Here is a 22,615-nt window from a genome sequence, read left to right on the forward strand (position 1 = left end):
CTACCAACATTACCCGACCCAACTATACCACACGTAAAGATCGGAAGTCATCCAAAATCCACTCCATACCATGACACCAACGTACAAAGTGCTCCGGAACACATTCGGAATCACTTTCCATACTTTTCACCGAGCTACCACTTTTCATCCCATACAATTATGGCATTAATGTTTTGATCGGAATTCTGGAACACAATACGTACAATATTACAATGGCATCGGACCAATCAACGCGTTACGTGCAAATGCAATCGGAGCCATCGTTCTTCTCGAACCCGCCCGAGCCTAGTCGCATTTTCGACGAGCTACCAAAGGCCACAATCGTTCAAGTATCTCGTCATGATCCGAGTGATATTATTAGCCCCGTTCTTCTTGCTTACACTATTGACTTTCAATACAAACAGGTCTTGCTTTATATTATATTATGAATAACATTAATTTGTAATCACGTCTTTAGAATCCCTAATAATGCATGGCATTGGTCAGTTTCTATTCATGCAACATGCTCCTGATGAGATCTTGATAGTTTGAGACTCATAGGTTTTTAATTATGAATGTGGTTGTTATGATATTTAATTTCTTAACCTAGATTGGATATTGGAATTAAACGCCCATTTATGTGTGTCAGTTCAAGTGGCAACTGGTGAAGAAGGCTTCACATGTGTTTTATCTGCACTTTGCTTTGAAAAAACGTGCCATTATTGAAGAAATCTATGAAAAACAAGAACAGGTGAGTTTAAGTTAATTTTATAATTTATCACAATTTTTTTTTACATAAATAAATAGTTGAAGTGCAATGTTTATTCATCTATTCTAATATTCTACAAGATTAATATAAACAAAGTTTATTTATTCACAAAACCTTGACATGTGCAATTCATGCATAGGCTATATTTCCCACACATCAGTTAAACATGGGTAAACATTTAAATTTACAAGTTTAAAAGCATATTAACATTTAAGTTTGTTCTTTTTGTTCTCGAAATAATTTAGAGTTTTGTAATGAACAATTCCTGTTGCATTTTAAAGCTGTGGGAAACAATTATTTTTACTTTATTTGTGTTCTTCCTTATGAAGGTCAAAGAATGGCTTCATAACATAGGATTAATGGATCATACACAAGTTGTGCATGATCATGATGATGACGATGATCCCGACGATGACGTCACACCCGTGAACAACGATGACAGTGTCAGAAACAGGTGACTTCTAGAGTTTTCAAGATTGGTACTGATGATTCATCCTTTCTTGCTGTAATGATCATAGTTCTTACAGGTGGTTTTTTGTTCAGAGATGTTCCCTCAAGAGCAGCACTGCCAATGATCCGGCCGCCACTTGGCAGGCAGCATTCCATGTCAGACCGCGCCATGACAGCAATGCAGGGGTACATGAATCATTTTCTTGGCAATCTAGACATTGCAAATTCTAGAGAGGTAAAGTTTGTCTAAAAGGCGGTGTGACAACATCGGCTTATGATCATATTGTTATTAATGCGCGAGTAAAATGCTTATTGCAGGTTTGCAGGTTTATGGAGGCTTCTAAGTTATCTTTTTGTCCCGAATACGGGTCTAAACATAAAGAAGAATACGTGTTTGTGAAACATTTACCAAAAATACCAGGAAATGATGACAGTAGACTATGTTCAGTTTGTCATTGGTTCAATTGTTGTAATGACAACTGGCAACAGGTATCGCGGCTGACAGAATATATTAGTTATGGCTTATTGTAATTATTAAAGGATATGATTTGATTAGGTTTCGTAATTATCTTCATTTAATCCATAATGTATAGTTTATTAATAATACATAATACCTGCAGGTTTGGGCTGTGCTGAAACCTGGATTTTTGGCCTTGCTAAAAGATCCATTCGACAAGGACCCGTTGGATATTATTGTAATTGATGTTCTACCGTCTCCACATGGGACGGGTGAGGGCCAGGTGTCATTAGCAAAAGAAGTAAACGATCGTAACCCTTTACGCCATTCGTTTGAGGCAAGCATAATATGATTATTAACTTAACTAATTAGGATGTTGATGCTTATCCTTATTAACTAAAATGGCATTAGGTTGCAAGTGGAAACCGGAGGATAATACTAAGAAGTAGAAGTAAAGCTAAAGCAAGATCATGGGTTACAGCAATTAATGATGTCGGGCTTCGGCCACCCGAGGGGTGGTGCCACCCTCACCGGTTCGTGTCATTTGCACCACCCCGGGGCCTGACTGACGATGATAGTCAAGCTCAGTGGTTCGTTGATGGTCGTGCGGCTTTTGATGCAATTGCTTTAGCAATTGAAGATGCCAAATCAGAGGTTTTCACTCAAAGTTACTTAATTTCATGTTACTAGTTACCATAATCAGTTCAAAAGAGTTTTAACCGATTATTGGTTTCGTGCAGATATTTATGTGCGGGTGGTGGTTATGCCCAGATCTTTATTTACGACGTCCTTTTCATTCCAATGCCTCTTCTCGCCTAGATAATTTACTGGAGACAAAAGCCAAGCAAGGGGTCCAGGTAGGATACCAATGCCACATCAACATTTATATATTATGTTTATTGCAGATTTATGAAAATATGTATCTTTAATGCAGATTTATATTCTGATGTATAAAGAGCTAGCTCTTGCTCTTAAAATTAATAGCTTTTATAGTAAGAAAAAGCTTGCTGCACTTCATGAGAACATCAGAGTTCTACGCCATCCGGACCATTTTTCGAGTGGTGTCTATTTATGGTAACATTCTACGTCTCACATTATTGTTCATGCTGATATTTAAAACTAATATTCTACCTATGGTATAATAATATAGGTCCCATCATGAGAAATTGGTGATTGTTGATCATGAGGTTTGCTTCATTGGTGGACTAGATCTTTGCTTTGGTCGTTATGACTCGTATGAGCACAAAGTGGGTGATCATCCGCCTATGATATGGCCTGGAAAAGATTATTATAACCCTAGGTAGTTTTATTTTTGCTATTTGAATATGAGCCGGTTAAGAAATTATGATATAAATGCCTAATATCCTAACTTTACAGGGAATCAGAACCTAATTCATGGGAAGATACTCTAAAAGACGAGCTGAATCGTGAAAGGTATCCTCGTATGCCTTGGCATGATGTTCACTGTGCGTTGTGGGGCCCACCATGTCGAGATATTGCTCGACACTTTGTTCAGCGTTGGAATTACGCCAAGGTTTTGTTAAAGTAACATTTAAGGTTAAAGTTTGTTACTGTTTTTATGATCTAACCTTGGTTATGATTATAATTATTCTAGAGAAGTAAAGCTCCCTATGAGCAAACAATTCCACTGCTTATGCCACATCAACACATGGTTATTCCACATTACATGGGTAACAACAGAGAACAAGATGGAAGAACTGAAAACATGGATATAACGAAAGCAATAAACCGACAAAATTCGTTACCATCTTTTTCGGCTTTTCAAGACATCCCATTACTAATCCCTCAAGAAGCTGATGGACTAGAAACTTCTAGTGCGCATCCAAAACAGAACGGGCCGAGTAAAGCCCACAATGCTCATGGCCAGCCCAGCAGGCCGCCTCGGGCTCCATTTTCTTTTAGAAAATCAAAATTTGAACCTTTGGTTTCTTACATGCCAATGAGAGGCTTTGTTGATGAGCAAGGGCGGTCCAATTTGAACCGAGCCGGCTCATCAGATGAAACGGGACAAGTTGGTCCCCGTGTCACATGTCGCTGCCAGGTCAACTTTAATTAAATCCCCAACTTTTGTATATTAATATTTTCATACTAATAATGTTTTCTTAAGTTTCATATATTCTATATAGATTATAAGAAGTGTGAGTCTGTGGTCAGCCGGAACAAGTCAAGTTGAAGAAAGCATTCACAATGCTTATTGTGCACTTATTGAGAAAGCCGAACACTTGGTTTACATTGAGGTCATACATTATAAACTTGTTGCATATTTTAATAGTCTGACTTTTGTAGACGCACTATTGACATTTATCTTTGGTACCCAGAACCAATTTTTCATCTCGGGTCTTTCTGGAGACGATATCATACGAAACCGCGTGTTGGAATCTTTGTACAAACGTATATTACAAGCGCATAATGAAAATCAGCGTTTTCGGGTTATTGTTGTTATTCCATTATTACCCGGGTTCCAGGGTGGACTAGATGATGCTGGTGCAGCATCTGTAAGAGCTATTATGCACTGGCAATATAGAACAATATCAAGAGGGCCCAATTCTATATTGCATACTCTTTCTGATCGTATCGGTCCCAAAGTTCATGACTACATATCTTTTTATGGGCTTCGGTCTTATGGTAAAATTTCTGAAGACGGGCTTCTCGCCACCAGCCTGGTATCTTTTTAAGCCCATATTTCTTGTTGCATTTCTTTTAATATTTAGTAAATATTTAGGTATATTTATAGGTGGTATGCTAATGCAGGTATATGTGCATAGCAAGATTATGATTATAGATGATAAAACAGCCATTGTTGGATCAGCTAATATTAATGACAGAAGTTTACTTGGATTACGCGACTCCGAGGTAATTACTACAATTTTTCTTTTTTGACACTCTCATTCTGTTTGAATTAAATTTATTTTTAAGTTGGTTGTAATATAATTTGTACAGATTGGAGTGCTTATTGAAGATAAAGAAGTTGTTGAATCTTATATGGGAGGCAACCCATATAGGGCTGGAAAATTCGCATTAAGTCTTAGGCTTTCACTATGGTCTGAACACCTTGGTCTTCATAGTACTGAGGTTGTTCTTAGTTTTGTATGATATTAATTTTCAAGTAAGAGTATCTTATTATGATTTTGTTTTGTCTTCCTAGATCAATAAAATAGCTGACCCTGTGATTGATTCTACCTACAAAGACATATGGATGGCAACCGCAAAGGTAATAATCGAATAGTTAGTGATCATTGAAATACAAACTCTTTAGAATCATATTAGACAATAAAAAAATGTTAAGAATTTAAAGTACCAATAAATGACTTGTTTTGACCTGTTACCCAACTCACCGTTTTTTTAGTATTGGTTTATATTTTTTATGCTTACACTTTTCAATACTTTCCTAATGACAGAATAATAGCATGATCTACCAAGATGTTTTCTCATGCCTCCCTAATGATTTTATACATTCAAGGTACAATATTTCATTTTACCCCTTTTCATTCTCCATTTTTTGGTTTTATTCTGGTCTTCAATTCATTTATTCATATACTTTGGAAAAATAACACAGGGCATCTTTGAGGCAAGGAATGGGTGAATTAAAAGGAAAATCAGGACATACAACAATTGACCTAGGAATAGCTCCAAAGAAGTTGGAATTACATCAAATTGGGACTATGAAGAGTATTGATCCAACGGTTAGATTAGAGGGTGTGAGAGGGCATCTTGTTTGTTTCCCTACCGATTTTATGTGCAAAGAAGATTTAAGGCCCGTTTTTAAAGAAAGCGAGTACTACGCATCACCTCAAGTTTTCCATTAATCCGGTTGTTATCTTGTTTGTTTCTTGTTTCGGGCTAGAGAAGATACAACATAAGAGGCATACATGATATTTATATCGGGCTTTGATATACTTGTATAGATGATATTTATACACGCGTCCAATTATTTTGTAAAAGATGCTTGTATTGATCCTATTGAGAGTTTCGGTTTGTTTATATATGTTAACATAATAAAGTATGGACTCGTTTATTTTGGACATTGGACTTAGTTCTTAGCCCATTTAGCCGGTTAACCTAGAATACTTTCCTACATATTGTCTTTTCTTTATTTGTTTATGTAATATTTTTCTTACTCATTAGTAATAAACCCTAGCCACATTCTTTGTACATGTTTATCAATTAGCATGGTATCAAAGATGCTTTCGATCCGATGGTACAAGTGATTGTTGAAGATATGTGGTCGCCACATAGTATTAAATTTTGTTTTTTTTTTTCAATTGTTCTCGTTTGTTGGAGATGAATTTTTCTATGGCAAACTCCACTTTGGTTTGAGAGTAATAGTAGCAGTATAATTTATTTATTTGGAGATAACTTTTTGGTGGGTATAGCTGTTGCTTCATTTGTTAGATATTTGTTTATAATCGCTCTCCAGGTTCGTATTTGTGTTCGCTCGTTGTTGGTTCATATTTGCTATTATTGTCACTTCTGGTGTATTAACGTTTGTATTGGGCTTATATTTAGTATCGGATCGTAGTGGTTTTGTTTCGTATTGGCAATATGACTAGAAAGGATGATTCTCTTCAATCTATTAGTACTCAGCTTGATGGTAAAAACTATGCCTATTGGAGTTATGTGATGAAGAACTTCCTTTGTGGAAAAACATGTGTGGGGTTATGTCACCGGTTCTAAAGGTAAGCCTGCAGAAAAGTCTAAACCTGATGAGTATGCATTGTTACTTGATACATTGGAAATTAATAACTCTAATGTTATCACTTGGGTTAATAATTCGGTTAGTCAGTCAATTGGCATTCAGCTAGCCAAGTATGACGCGGCAAAGGAAGTTTGGGATCATTTGGAAGGATTGTATACTCAGTCAAATTTTGCAAAGCAATAGCAATTGGAATATGATATTCGCTCTCTCCAACAAAATGATATGAGTATTCAGGATTTTTATGGAGCTATGTCAGAATTATGGGATCAATTGGCGTTTACGGAGTCTGCAGAACTAAAGGTGTTTATCCCTTACCTTGCTATAAGGGAAGATCAGCGTTCTGCACAATTTTTATGGCATTACGTTCTGATTTTGAAGGATTATGTGGAATAATCCCCCGTCGATCTCCTCTTCTGAAAGTCGATTCAGTTGTTCTTGAGCTGATTGCAGAAGAGACTCGTATAAAGTCTCAGCTTGATAAGGGGTCGAAAGTAACTACTACTCCTGTTATGTTTGCTGTTCAAAATGATCAGACTAGAGCACAACGATCTCCAGCTTCAACTCAGTCTAAATAAGGTGCTAAAGTTGCTTTTGATGAAAAAAATCATTGGAAATCTCAGTGTTCGTTGTTACTTAATAGGGAAAAACAACAACAAAAGCCACCACAACAGAATAAGCCAAGTGGTCAGTTTCAGTCTCGCTCATCCGCTGTATCTGGTCCATCTTCATGGGCATCACATCCATCACAGTTCACCGCTGTTGCTGTATCATCGGTAAATAATGAAATTTAGACTACCAACTTGCCGCCTTCTATATTAGGTCCGCAAGTCTTTGAGCAATTTCGTCAGTTCCTTGCTGCTAACCCTACTGCCATGTCAGCACCTATGTCTCATCCAAGCATGTTTTCATCAGGTACCTCATGTATTTCGCCATCCTTATGGATTTTGGATTCTGGTGCCTCACATCATATGCCATCATATTTGTCATCTTTTTTTTTTTCCTTTATCTCCAATTTCACCACTTTTTATGAGTAGAACGGCGTTGCTGAAAGAAAACATCGTCATCTTATGGAGACTACTCGCGCATTTTTCCTATCCATTGATGTTCCAAGTATTTTTTATTTTTGGAGCAGCGCTCCTAACTTCCAACCTGTGATTAATCAGATCCCTACTTTTCATAGTTCTGGGATGTCACCATTTAAAAAACTATGCGGTGAACTTCCATATTACGGCATTGGTCAGAAAGGATATCGTTGTTTTGATCCTGTGAGTAAGAAGCTATACGTTTCGAGGCATGTGATGTTCCTAGAGCATATTCCGTTCTATTTGATTCCATCCAAATCGGACAACGTAACAAAGTCAGATATTCGGAATATTGATCCTTTTGATTATGATATTGATGTGTCGCCATCGTCTAACATTTTGGCTACATGTACTGAACCTGATGGGTCAGTTCAAGACACCCATACATCATCTGACACTACTATAAGTCCAATTGTGCTTGCGATAACTCCTTCGTTTGTTGAGACAGCCCCACCTCCTAGGAGGTCCTCTCGTGAATGTAAGTCCACTAAACTACCAGATTTTGCTTACTCTACTTACTCGGCTTCGTTTGCATCCTTTATCACAAATATACATCATCTATCTGAACTTGAATCATATAGAAAGGCTATCTCTAATCCACTATGGCAGAATGCTATGCTGAAGAACTCACCGCTCTTCATCAAACGCATACATGGGATTTGGTTCCACTACATGCTGGTAAAAATGCAAATGGTTGTCGTTGGGTATACAATATTAAAAGGAAGTCTGATGGGTCTATTGAAAGATATAAGGTCAAACTTGTAGCAAAAGGATATTCACAAAAGTATGGTATGGATTATGAGGAGACATTTGCCCCGATGGCAAAAATGACTAAAGTTCGTACTCTTATAGCCGTTGCCTTTGTTCGTCAATGGAAAATTTGTCAAATGGATGTCAAGAATGCCTCTCTGAATGGTGATCTTCATGAAGAGGTCTACATGACTCCTCCCACAAGTATTGCTTATAAGCCCGATGAAGTCTTCCGGCTTCGAAAAACATTATATGGCCTCAAACAAGCCCATCGTGCTTGGTTTGAGAAATTCTCTACAGTGATTACATCTCTTGGTTTTCTATCTAGTAATCATGATTTAGCATTATTTGTTTGATGTACGAGTGTATGACGCATTCTATTGTTTTTATATTTTAGGTATATTAGTTTTTATTAATCCTAACTATTATCTTTTGGTCGTTGCCGGTCCCATGCAACTAACGAATTGGTTGCAGACGGTCTCATCGTTTAACGTATTTGTTCCCAAGGGCCTGCAACTAACGAATCTTAACGTCGTTACTTGCAGGTTGCCTAAAAAAACGCTTTTGGCCGGAAAAGTCATATTTTCTTCCAGATTACTCAATTGAACACCGCCACCACCACCAATTGACTCACCACCAACAAGCCACTGCCAGGCACTTGAGCACCACTAACCAATTCCGACGACACCTCAATAATTGGGGCTGTTACTATAAAAAGATTCCTAGAGGTACGATGCATGGGTACAAAGATGTTTGGGACGAAAATGTTGGGTTTTCCGCCCAAAAACGTTTGCCCGGCTGAAAACGTTTTTCTGACGACTTGCAACTAATGGCGTTAGAATTCTGTTAATCGCGGATTATTGGGAACAGATATGATAAAAGGTGATATCGCTATTACTAATTCGTTAATTGGGACCGGGCAACGACTAAAAGATGGTAGTTGAGATTAATAAAAGCCAATGCACCTATAATTTAAAGAAATTTTTCAAAAAATAAAATCTCAAATTCGTATCTCTATCCCATCATCTATTTTATAGATAATTTTCCGAGATTGTACTTTAATACATTATATTTAGAGACTACTATTCACCATCTATAATATTTTTTTGAGTGCATAAAAAGAGGTATACTAATAAATTAAATGTTTGTGAGTGCAATAAAGATAAAATAAAGAATCTGACGCGGAAGGTTTTTTTTAAATATACAAATGTGTTCCAATTAAGTCACTGAAGTTTAATAAGTGATACGATTAAGTCACTTAACTTTCATATTTTATTAAATTAAAGATTTTAACATGTATTTTAGCATTTTTCTTTTTTGTTTCATATAAGAAATATTTGTATCTTTATTTTTTATGTTGATATTGAGTGATGACATGAACCTTATTTTTTATTTTTAAAATTTAATATTATTAATGTTTTTTTTTATTTTTTAAATTCAACTATATATATTACAAATTCCGACTTCCACATCTTATCCTTCATTGTTTTCTTGACGCACAAAATGATCTGTGAAATAAAATTTAAAAATTTAGTGACCTGATTTGAGAAACATTGGTATGAATGACTTAATCAAAAACCTTTAAAACTTGATTACTATTATATGAAATTTTTTCGAAAAAAAGAGCGAATACTCCCTCTCACTAGTCAAATATTAATTATTACCCTTTTAATTTTTTTTATAAATATACCTCAAGATATGTAAATGATTTCAGGTAAATAATTTTTCTATGAAGAAACATTAACCATTGTAAATAAATAAGTTTATATTTTGTGAAAATTAAATACTTATAACTAACTTTAAGTAAGCAAACTTAAATGTTTTAAGTTAATTAGATTTTAGCATCTTTAACTTACACATTACTTAATATCAATTTAAAATAACTACTTAAAATTAGAAGGAAAATTGGATTTTAATAATCCCAACTTACTGTTATTGGCCGATAATAATCCTAACTTAGTTTATTCCCACTAGGGGTCCCAAATTTAAAAAAATTTGCTCTCAATGGTCCCCAGTTAAAAAAAACCTAACGGTGTTAAGTTTTTTTTTCCGAATTTCAAACTGATTTTTTAGGGTTTTTGATCGGAAGAAGAATACGAGTCGATTGATGTAAAACTTAGCTCGAAACGATACTCCAAACAACTTAATTTTTGTTAATTTGAAGTTAAAGCACCAGATTTGAAGCACTAATCAAACCATTTGAAGCATCATCTCGAGCTAAGTTTTACGTTAATCGACTCTATCCTCCTTCCGATCAAAAGCCCTAAAAAATCAGTTTGAAATTCGAAAAAAACTTAACGCTGTTAGGTTTTTTTTAACGGATGACCATTAAGAGCCAACTTTTTAAAATTTGAGATCACTAGTGGGAATAAACTAAGTTGGGATTATTATCGGCCAATAACAGAAAGTTGGGATTATTAAAATCTAATTTTTCCAAATTAGAATTGCATTGTACTCAATATCATATATCTCAGAGGGATTATTTTTATATTTTACAAGATCTTTAGTAGTTATTTGAATTAATAAAAGTAACAAACATTATTTAAAAAAGTATTCAATATATTTTGTGCAAAATGTAGATTCTAAATAAACTATAAAAATAAAATTATTGTCACATCGTCTTAGCAACCATTATCACTGGCCCTGCTATGACTACCACCGTCAACACCAAACCAACACGACATCACCTACAATGCCGCTGCCAGCATTGGCAGTTTGGCACAAACCATCACATCACCATATGCATCTTTGTCGACGACGCCATTTGTTGTTGGCACCTCACAAATTACGTCATTAACTGGCCAAAAAAAGTATATTATTTCAATTTTAATGATTATTTTCAAAAATGACATGTACAATAGCTCATTTTGGTCATAACCCAAACCGGAAAATTTTAAAACTACACGGCTCAATCCAAACTTATTTTGCTTACAAACCTTTTTTATTTTGATAAAGCTATTATTAATAAATACAAATTGTTTAATCCTAATGGTTAATATTACTATCATATCTATATTTTTATTATTTTTGTGAAATTTTGATGTTGATCATTATAAAATTACCGATAAAAGGTCAAAATGGAATATTTTAATATATTTTAAATTCGTATATAAAGCGTGGGTGTCTGTAGCAGAATCAAGATCCACATTCATAGTTGAAAATTCCAAGACAGAAAATATAAACAATTTAAAATAAAACTCATATTAAAAGAAAGATTCGTATCGATTCTAATCATACTATTACTCGTTAATTTGTATCTGAATTTTTGTAAAGCACTTCTTAGAGGCAGTTGTTTTCCTAACTCCTAATTCATCCTTTGTCAGCATCGGCAAAATCCAAAGGCTGCTAATATTATCTTCCTGTAGTGTTGTAGTATATACATATATGATATATGCGCCTATTGTTACAATACCAATTTTACGTATAAAACCGTACAAGAATAAGACGGTTATGTAATAACATAAAGGCTTTACATATTACAGTTTAAAAAATATATACATACCATTTGGTTAGTAGTTGGATTTGGTTTTTGATCGATTGATCCAAATAATATAAAACCATTTTAGTCAAGTTCTTTTCTCTAGTTTATCGGTACAAACTGGTTTTTAATGAGTACAAGTTGAAATAAGATATCAAAGTGTACCATGCACATGTACTTTTCCAAAACATTGGTCATCCTAGCTATTCCTTAAAAAGCAATACAAAATTTGGCATCATGCCCTAACAAACCATACAATTATTTGAAAAAAAAAAAAATCTAATTTAACCATCAAACTCGTCTCAAAATGGTAAGCTTTTGGAGGACGAAAATGAAGCTACCGATGACTTGTAACGCTCAACCGATAAAAACTCTTGTCGTAAATTTGCCCTTTTCACAATCTTCCTCATATTGTTGTGCAAGCTTTGTTCCACCAAATGTTTTACCGCATTCTTACTTGAAAAACCATTTGGTGAGTCTAGTGAGTCAGCATCGTCACCGGACCCACAGAGGGGCGCTGATAAAGTCGCCCCTCCACCTCCTCCACTATTTTCAGAAACTTGTTTCCCTTTCTTGTCCCTCAAGATTTCCAGAGTCCTAGACGATCGTTTTTGTGCTAAAGCGCTACCTAAAAGAGTTAACTCAAGTAACGACGACATGATTCCCACCGCGATCATGGCTTGTTGATCTTCACTCGACTTGTAAGCCATCACCATTAGAACATATATCGCTTTTTCTTGACAAGAAGGCGAATCCATCCAACTTAAAACATCCACCAAGATCGTAAACACATCGTCAACACTACTAACCACGTGTCGACCCTCAGGCGTTGACACAACATTAGTCAGAATCGAAAGTATTCTATCACTTATCTCAGTATCTCCCCCAACTGTGGTCAACAGAAACGTTACAAAACCATTGACCTCGACCATGAGCGAAACATTCGTCACCAAAATCGATAGATTGTAGAGTGCCCTCAAACAATCTTGAATCACTTGTGAACTAATGTCACCCGTGTTCGCCTCAATCAAGCTCTTTAGGGTCTTGATCAAGAATGAGATGGCTCCGGATGACCCAATGATGGATTTATTCGAATCAAGCGCACTTAATCCAAGAAAATTAGCGATAATTACCGCTGTTAAATCCGGATTAGGTGAACTTGGAGACTCAACTAACTTGAGCATCTTATGCACTACTCCTGCTTCAACAATGGCGGATTTATTCCTGAAATTAAATTATAAACATTAAATTTTAGTTGGTGTTTACCTCGATACAGAAGGCAAACGGGCAACGAACAGACAAACATTAATTCGAATATTCTAAACCCTAATTCAATATTTACTTCGATTATTCGATTAATCAATGCGATAATTTAAACATAAACAACAACTTACTCATCATTTCCAATTCCAATATTAAGAAGAGCATAGAGAGCAGATATTTGAGAATCAAGGTCTTCAGTTTCAAGCATTGCAACAAGCGGTGGAATCGCTCCGAGCAATGCGAGTTTCGTCCTCGCTTTGGAATCCGCTTTCGCTAGCTCCCTCACTTCCTTCGCTCCTCGTAGCACCCCGCCGCCACGTAACCACTTCACCGCCTCTTCCACCGCCGTGATCTTTTCCTCCGGCGACTTGATAGTATTCAGGCTACCGTTGCGTTTAATCGTATCTGATCTGCATTCCGGAGACTTGATAGTTTTGCGGCCGCAGCCGCAGCCGCAGCGCATGGTGTTGATGATTTTGCGGAGGCAGGATGACCAGAGGCTGAAGTTGCCGTCGCCGGAGGTATGTCGGTGTCCGTGATTGTTTTTCATTTTGGTTTTTTGATTGAAATCAGTGGTACATTATTGTAGTTATGAGCATCTGTGAATACTTTGATGTCATGTCAGGTCAGATACTCACATGGCAGTGGTACGTGGAATTCAGGAGTAGTGTGAGTGTACAAGTAAAGTGTTAAAGGTGAAGTTTTTTTTTGAACAAGACAGACCATATTGCAGAATGATGTTGAAACATAGAAACCAAAGTATTAATAAAGGGAAAGACTATAGGCACGTACACTACTAAATAAAATCCACACCCTACTTCAAATGTTTGATCATATTCATATCAGATTCCAAACTTTGCCTAAGAAATTTTATGTTTTTTCATGACACCAAAACTTCACAAATCTCATTAAAAACTTATTAAGATTATATATATATATATAATATGCATGTTATATATATGATGTGAGGCAACGAGAGAGAGGTCCCACACCAAGAAGTTCGTTACAGGGTTTGTGATACAAACTTTGCATCTAAATTTTCCATCCAAATCAACCCCACAATGGGAACAAGTCTGCAACCCGAATGTTCACTGCGATAAAACACAGTTGATATCATATTCTAACTTGAAATCTTTTGATCTTTAGTTCAAATCTTTATTTTTCTTCTCATGTCAGTTAAACCAAAGCTCATTAACCATTAGTTTACTAATTGGAAAAATTGATGTGATTATCGGTGAAAAATATAAAAACATATATAATAGAAAATATATATAAATAAAACTTATTTTAAATAGGAAACATGCTTAGTTAAAGAGTATCAAAAATATTTTGGTTTATCAATATATTTCCCCCCTAAAAGCTGTCTCAAGTAACCACTACTCAGAAGATTGTTCCACACCAAGAACATATTATTAGACTGTCCTAAATATCCTAGCCACTTAAAAAAAACAAAGTTGCATCTCCTATGGATATTTTTGGATATCATATTAATAAATATTTAAAACTTGGTTTATTTTATCAAGAGTAAATTTAAGTTTAATATTTATTTTGGAACTTTTTATAAAATATTAAAATATATGACCACATATTTTTTTCCCTCTAAATGAACCAATTCATTCATGAATAATTGTTATAAAATATTAGCATGGTAAGTAAAGTTTTTAAATACCGTTATTTTATATTATTATATAATATTGACATAGAAAAAGTTTACTTCCCTCCATCTGCCCACTAAAACAAGAAACAAAATTGGAAGAAGAAAACAAACACAATGTTATCCATGTATTTGGTGAACCCCCAAACAGAAACTTGATGGCTAACAAGTAACAACACAAGGCTAATAATATAGACTCTTTAGAAAAGTGTCCTTTTGATCATTTCAAACTATTTTCTCTCCTCAAAATTCAAACTGGTATGCCACTTCACTAAGTCATGAAATCCAAATAAGTTGTTGAATTACAATAAAAACATCTCCAATGGAATGATGTGACACATGTTTGAATTTACACACTTCCCCCATTCGATTCAGAGTGGTATCAAATTCTCCCAAAATTTTGTAAACACAAACATAAACAAACACATGAGATGGGCACATTCATATTAAATTTATATTAAACTAGTTCTTCTACCCGGCGCTTTGACAAAAGTTCAGCGTTGAAACCCAGGCGTTGGTAAAACCTGAGCGTTACGATGATGAGTCTATGCGAATTTGGTCAGTATCAATTACGCTCGTTATAGTACAAAAATTCGTTGGTAACGTTTGAGCGTTAAAGCTCAAAAAATTAATCCGTCAAATTAACATATAAAAAGATTAATATATAAAAAACAAATATTTAAAACGATGTTTATTTGGTCAGCAAACCTGGGCGGTGTAAAACACAAGTGTTGTCGGCCTCAGCCATTGTGGCAGTAATTTGACACGAATTCGGTCGGCTTTGATTATGCTCGTTACGGTATTGGAGCTAAAAAATATAAATATAAAGGTGGACCAATGGCCAATGGGGGGCGGGGGACGAAGGCGTCAGACGATAAACTTGTGCGTTGGTAAAACCCGAGCGTTGTCAGTCACAGACGTTGAGACGGCAAGTATACTCGAATTTGGTCGGTTTCCGTCAACTTCGTTATGGTACCGGAACTAAAACAAAAAAAAAATTAACATTTGATCGGTTTTCTTTACACTCGTTATGGTAACTTAACTAAAATAAACAATCCACCAAATTCGCTGACTAATACGGTGCCGTCAAGTGGTCCAATAGAGTACTTGGCGACACCAAAGTTATAGTTTATATATATTAGTAATAAATTAAGCAATAAATAGTTATTAATTTTTTTCATTAATAAAATAAAGCCTAAGTAATCCAGCGACTTCTTTATTCACATTAATGGCTTCCTAAAGAACACTAGTTAATCTATATTTTTTTTAACATAATCTACTCTATCTCTCTCTCTCTCTCTCTATATCTATATATATATATATATATATATATATATATATATATATATATAGGGGATGGTTCAGGAGAGAAATGAAATTATTGTGAGAAATGTGAGAAATGAATATGGGCCACTAATTTTAATTTAGGTTTTAAATGTTTAAAGATAAATGAGGAAAGTATTAATGCATGCTCTCTCTTCAATTAATATAACTAATAAATATAATAATTATCTATTTAATTAATATAACTAATCAAATTATTATAATTGGAAAATATTAAAAATTCATTTATTTTTATAACTTATTTTTTTCTCTCTTTAATTTTTATCCTACACAACTACAATTTATTCATACATTAAAATTTATTTTTATTAAAAACCAATTTTTTTCAACTCAATATATTAATATCCATCAACACGTATTTACATTGTGATTAATAGTACAAAAAACTATCTTATACTTGTTTACATTAAATATCAACAAAAAAATACACAACCTACACAAAAACATATAACCTACACTTGTTCTAAGAATAAGAAAACATATAACCTACACACGAAAAACATATAGCCAACACACAAAATTCAGCATTAATAAACTACACACGCACACGAAAACGTATAACCTACACACGAAAAACATATAACCTACACTCGAAAATTTTATCCTACACATTTAAATACAATTTATTCATACATTAAATATTTTTTCTATCCAAAACCAATTTCTTTCAAGTCAATATATCAATATCCATCAACACATAGATACATTGTGATGAATAATACAAAAATTATCTTACATATGTTAGCATTAAATTTCAATAAAAAATATACAACCTACACAAAAATATGTAACATACACTTGTTCTAAGAATAAGAAAACATATTACCTACACACGAAAAACATATAACCTACACACATATAGGATGTGTGTATCTTTTTCTAGTTTATATAATTGTTGATGTCGAATTACATATGTAAGTTGTATACTTTTTGTATGTTGTACGTTTTTATTGCTCAAAACAAGTGTATGCTATATAATTTTGTGTATGTTGTATATTTATTGTTTATATTTAATGAACACATTTGTATGATATTTTTTTATTGTTATTTATTAACAATAATTTTTCTAAGTATATCAATTGAAAAAAAAATATTATGTTTTGATATTTATTAATTAGAGAGAAGTTATTTTGGTTATATTAATTGTATTAATTGAAAAGAGAGGGATTTATTATGGTTATATTAGTTGTATTAATTGAAGAGAGAAGAAGCATTTATTGTTGCATTTACATTTCTTCATTTATTTTTAAACATTTAAGACATAAAATAAAATTAGTGGTTCATATTCATTTATCACATTTCTCACAGTAATTTCATTTCTCTCCTGAACTTAAGCCTATATATATATATATATAGGGTAAGGTTAAAATAAAAACCTATTTGAGTTGTGAAAACCCGCAAAAACCCTATGTAACATCGTTTTTTTTTGTTACATGTAATATATGTTGTAACATTTAATACAAAACATCGAAACATAAAAAAAAAGGTTTTGCTATTTTTTAACATTTTTTTACTAATTTTTATATACGTGTTCAAAAGAGAGAAAAAGTTATATTTATATTTACATTTTTATTCACTTTAATTGTGGACCACAAGATTTAAACATTAATTAAAAACATGTGGTTGAGAATGAGTTTCTAGAGTTTTCACAACTCAAATGGGTTTTCATTTATATATATATATATATATATATATATATATATATATATATATATATATATATATATATCCGCGCCCACACATACATGCTTGACAACCATATATTAACAAAAAAAAAAAAAAAACTAGAGGAAACCATGGATACATTCACCGGTCAAATATTTCAGTTTCTTTAAAATAAAAAAAGACAAATTCTTTTAATGGACAAATCGAATATGGACCTGAAAACACTAACACACACGAGAAGATATGTGAGGCGATAAGAAAACGTCATAGCCTAGTTTAGTTACTGTTTAGGTTTAAATATGTTTTTTTAGGTATGTTTTTTAAAAATTTTGTATGCTTTACCTTTAATTTTAATGTTTTACTTTCTAGCAATTATTTTATGTGGTTTTTTATTACTTAGTTTATTTAAATATATAAGATATATAAAATAATTAATTATAAAAGATATTGATATAGATTAGATAAAGGGAAAAGTAGATGATGAGATTGCTGTTTAAAACAAGAATGAGTAATAACCACTAGGAGAGAAATAAAGGGTTTTGTATATTTGTTTAAAATCTGATATGGCATGCTGAGTTGACGGTTTAAAACAAAAGCATGCATGCCACAATAGAGATGCTTTAAGTGATAGACCAATATGATTCAAGCTAAAGCGTATTATTATCTATTCATAAATCATAATACATAGATTATATTTGAGTACGTGTACTTAGGCTACCCGTTGTGGAGTGGACCCTTAATTTGTCATATGGGCTTGATAACGCACTACTCTGTGTAGTGCAAAGCAACAAGGGCATCACCTCCTTATGCACTCCATCTTTATTTTTGTTTTGGTGTCACGTCCCAACGGTCACGTGATCGCTATTTTTTTTAGATTTAATCTCAAACTTTTAAAATATATATATATATAGCGTATTTACTTTAATAGCACTATTTATTTAAAACTTTTACACCGTTTGTATAAATTGTTTTACTGACAGAATATTCTTTTTGTATTAAGTTATATTAAATTGGTTAAGCAAAAATAAAAATAAATATAAAGTTGGTGATGATTTGAAAATGTAAGAATTTGTAAGGATGTTTGTATGAAATTAGAGAAAATAGTGCTTTAAATATTATGAAAATATAATGTGCAACTGACTGGTTGCGTATATGGGTGTTTAGCTCTTAGTCCATGCACCCTTAACGTGCTCCATATCTAAAAAATTCAGACGACCTACATGGCTCAAAAAAGGGCGGCGCGCTTTGGAACTCGTTAGCCTCGCATTCGAAATTGCAGATGCCTCAAATGCCAAAGCCGTTGTGGATGTTTGATCGAAAGATAATGTAGTGTTGGAGGAGAAATGAGTGTTTGGAATGTATCTAATGTGCATAACGTGGCACTTTGTGACATTTGAAATGTCTTCCTGCTTGTGTTCTCTTTTTAAGTTTTTACCATCATATGTCCCATCAAAAGATAAGAAAAGTAAATAATGTTAAAGAAGGTTAAAGGAGATAAAAAGTTTCGAACGTGGTGGTCCAAAATTTTTACAAGAGAAATAATCTATCTAGACTTCCGCATTTTCAAACAAAGCATGCAGCCCGTTGTGGAACTCGTCAGCCTCACATTCGAAATTCCAGACGCCTCAAACGCCAAAACTATAGCCTCTCTCTCTCTCTCTATATATATATATAGGGGTGTGTTATTGTACAATAATATCTTATCGTACATTACGTACGCGACCTTCCAGAGCGTTGGATTAAAAAACATGCGGTGGCAGTTTTGTAAATAACCCAAACTAGTTCATGATTAAAATCGTCGATTACAAATCCATTCTGATCCAAATTCTGAACTCATCACTCTATCTCGTCTAATTTCTAAAGCCTAATCAAAGCTTAAAGTTTGAAATCTCTAAAGTCAAAAACCAAAATCAAAATGAAACGTCATTGAACATCAAGAATCTTCAAAATTGATCAAAAAATGATAATTTAATCAATCAAATTGATGTGTAGAAGAATTTAGATTCATCAGTCGATTATGAAATTGCAGAATACTATACTCAATTGAGCTCTGATTACGGTTCAAAATATCACGTTTAAACGTTCTAAACAAAACTGAAGACACTCGTCCTGACCAAAAACGAACACATTTAAACGTTCAAGTTAAACGTTCTGACCCAAAAGGAACACCTTTAAACGTTCAAGTTAAACGTTCTGACCAAAAATGAACACCTTTAAACGTTCAAGTTAAACGTTCTGACGAAAAACGAACACCTTCAAACGTTCTGACAAAAAGCGAACACCTTTAAACGTTCAAGTTAAACGTTCTGACCAAAAATGAACACCTTTATACGTTCAAGTTAAATGTTCAGAACAAAAAAATTTAGAAGTTCTGTTTAGAAGTTCAGAACAAAAAAGTTTAGAAGTTCAGAACCCTAATCAGAGCTCATATATGAAATTAAATGTTCTAGACAAACCTTTAAACGTTCAGAAGCTCAGATCTGAAATTAAACTATCCGTAGCATGAAATTGAACGCTAAAATCACTTTATATAATCTCGTAATATCATCAAGAAATCATCAATCGACCATTGATTTCATTATATGAACAAATCTGGAACGTATTTAAAGTTTTGCAAATGGGTGTCTGCAAATGGTGTATTTTAGTTCAGTTCAATTGAAGTGGTGATGGTGAAGGAGGTGTGATTATGTCGGCGAGTGGTGGTGGAGACGGATTGAGGGAGAGGGACGGATAAATGAGTGTAATTGTGATTTTTGAATTTCTGAAAGTCAACGGTTCAAAGTGTCGCATGCGTAATGTACGATAAATGATTATTGTATTGGATCCTTTATCTATATTATATATATATATATATATATATATATATATATATATATATATATATAATCTAAGAGAACTTTTAAAATTTATGAACTTTGAGAACTATTTTGAGCCAAAAAAACCCCCTAAAAATTATATAAAAAAATTAAGACGAAAAAAAACAAAAACTTTTAAAAAGTAAAAAAAACAAAATTTTTATTTTCATCCCGGTTTCATAAAAAATAAAAAAAAACTAATTAAACACATATGTATATTTTTATTTAATCTCAATTTATCTCAATTTACATAATGTACACATATACATATTATCATTTATTTTACTTGTACAATGTGTATAAAGAATAATATGTATAAAATTTAAAAATACATATTATACGTATATGTATAATTTTGCTAAACCGATATATATATATATATATATATATATATATATATATTATGAAACCGGGATGAAAGATAATTTTTTTTTTAGGTTTTTTACTTTTTTTATTTTCGCCTTTTTTTTGTTTATAAATTTTTTTATTTTTCTTAAAAAGAGTTTTTTTTTTGTGGTCCAAAATTGTTTTCAAATTTCTCAATTACCAAATGGTTCTCACATGAACCGAATCCTACACACACACACACACACACACACACACACACACATAATATTATGTTGTGGGTGTTTGATCGAAAAATGATGTAGTGTTAGAGCATTCTCATCCCTTCCCTTATCTTAAAATCCAAAATTATACTAAAATACACCATATCTTCTCTCTCATTCTCAATTAAATAATACTTTATTATACATTTATTATTATCTTGTCACACCCCGTTAATGGATTTGCGGAAGCGTAAAACGGAAATGTAACAGACACCTCTGGTATCAACCACATTGTTTATAAAGAATAATACAAACTAGTTTACAATATTTTACATCGATCTAACTTTGTTTACAACTAGGTGATACAAACTAAATCAAGCCCGTTAAGCGGCTTTACTTTCTATTAGCACACTTGCATCAATTCACCCAGCATTGATCGGAAGTCAAACACGTAGCACATTGACGTTCTAATCCAATCCAGTAGCTGAAAAACATGTTAAAACGGGTCAACTACATTTAGTTGGTGAGTTTCACGAGTTTCAAGAAATCAGTTGTGCGTACAACAATCACAGTTTGTAAATACGCAAGTATGTATGTATGTACGTTCACAAGTACGTTTTTTGTATGTTTATGATGTAATTATGCTAAGCTACAGTGAAGCCTTGACTGTCTGTGCTGCGTGCATCTATTTCCCACGCCCAATCAACCACTGTCGCTTCCCTTCCGCCCACAACATGCCCCGGTAGCTATGTCTAACACTACATAGCCTGTTTGTATAAGTATGGTCATGTGCAAACGGCGCTATGTGACACGGCAACCAGGCCGATTCCTTTTGGGTTTGTCAAACCAATAGTACTATTCACAAGCCACCGGCTCGAAGTTAATCACTGTGTTCGTGGGGACTTTCGTGTGTTAGCACTTAGATAATTCCCATCATCAAACAATTCAGAGTATATTGATATGTATATGTAATCAAACATGCTTTTCATCCCAAAAGTTCGTAAAACTGTTTAAAGAGAGGGGTCATGAAACTCACTGTTTTGTAGGCACTCAGTGCGAGGTCAGCTCGGGGTTCGTATCCCTTGCTATCACTTAGTCCCTATAATTAATATTATAATAATATTAATATTTTAATATTATTATAATCTCAATACTAAATCGGTCTGTGTAGCTAGTCTGGATATAGCTGTTACATCCAGAAAGTGTCAGTAGGCCTAGATTGTGATGTTGTTCAATTTCTAATACCTAAAACCGAACTTGGCTTAGGTTTCCTGTTTTCCCAGCTGGCCAAGTTGTTCGTTTATGCGTTTAGAAAATAGTTATGGGGAAGTAAGCTTGGGTAAATGGGTTGGTCGATAAAATAATTAACTTATAAAGAAAGATCACACATTGGGGTTCCTGATTCACTATGGGGCCCGTTTCCGTTTATTCAGTTTGATTTGAGGAGAAACGCGCACAATCTATCCAGATTGCCCAGGTTTCTCATAAAAATGTTCGTTTTTACATAATTAATCCAAGAATATGATTTTTGATCACTCTTGGTGTTCTGATATTCCCGCAGGTTCGTTAATCACGAACTTGCCGGTTTTTATCAGAATTGAATT

At 33.6% G+C, this 22,615-nt stretch overlaps 2 protein-coding genes across 2 annotated transcripts; one reads left to right on the forward strand and one right to left on the reverse strand.

Moving 5' to 3' along the window:
* Positions 1 to 218: 218 nt before the first annotated feature.
* On the forward strand, positions 219 to 5,579 carry LOC143594484 (phospholipase D zeta 1-like). The gene is made up of 19 exons (XM_077073792.1): positions 219 to 404; positions 629 to 730; positions 1,078 to 1,202; positions 1,292 to 1,433; positions 1,517 to 1,687; positions 1,819 to 1,992; positions 2,067 to 2,309; positions 2,396 to 2,512; positions 2,590 to 2,729; positions 2,806 to 2,955; positions 3,033 to 3,189; positions 3,271 to 3,717; positions 3,803 to 3,913; positions 3,995 to 4,339; positions 4,428 to 4,529; positions 4,617 to 4,748; positions 4,822 to 4,887; positions 5,075 to 5,136; positions 5,233 to 5,579. The coding sequence occupies exons 1-19, from the start codon at positions 246 to 248 to the stop codon at positions 5,480 to 5,482; spliced, it is 3,195 nt and encodes a 1,064-aa protein (XP_076929907.1). The 5' UTR covers positions 219 to 245; the 3' UTR covers positions 5,483 to 5,579.
* A 6,276-nt stretch (positions 5,580 to 11,855) lies between these two features.
* On the reverse strand, positions 11,856 to 13,408 carry LOC143594483 (U-box domain-containing protein 45-like). The gene is made up of 2 exons (XM_077073790.1): positions 13,077 to 13,408; positions 11,856 to 12,906 (listed from the first exon to the last, which is right to left on the reverse strand). The coding sequence occupies exons 1-2, from the start codon at positions 13,406 to 13,408 to the stop codon at positions 11,985 to 11,987; spliced, it is 1,254 nt and encodes a 417-aa protein (XP_076929905.1). The 3' UTR covers positions 11,856 to 11,984.
* Positions 13,409 to 22,615: the final 9,207 nt, after the last annotated feature.

Source organism: Bidens hawaiensis, unplaced genomic scaffold (genome assembly GCF_021521415.1).
Source record: "Bidens hawaiensis isolate Kalapana, Puna unplaced genomic scaffold, B.hawaiensis_p1.1 tig00043690_1, whole genome shotgun sequence".
In the NCBI taxonomy this organism is placed as follows: Eukaryota; Viridiplantae; Streptophyta; class Magnoliopsida; order Asterales; family Asteraceae; genus Bidens; species Bidens hawaiensis.

Excerpts from the sequence above, each read along its gene's own strand:
- LOC143594483 (XM_077073790.1), bottom strand. The coding sequence starts at position 13,408 with ATGCGCTGCGGCTGCGGCTGCGGCCGCAAAACTATCAAGTCTCCGGAA. Across the intron at positions 12,907-13,076 it reads ATTGGAATTGGAAATGATGA|GAATAAATCCGCCATTGTTG; the intron begins GTAAGTTGTTGT and ends ATTTAATTTCAG.
- LOC143594484 (XM_077073792.1), top strand. The coding sequence starts at position 246 with ATGCAATCGGAGCCATCGTTCTTCTCGAACCCGCCCGAGCCTAGTCGC. Across the intron at positions 1,434-1,516 it reads ACATTGCAAATTCTAGAGAG|GTTTGCAGGTTTATGGAGGC; the intron begins GTAAAGTTTGTC and ends TGCTTATTGCAG. Across the intron at positions 2,513-2,589 it reads AAGCCAAGCAAGGGGTCCAG|ATTTATATTCTGATGTATAA; the intron begins GTAGGATACCAA and ends TCTTTAATGCAG.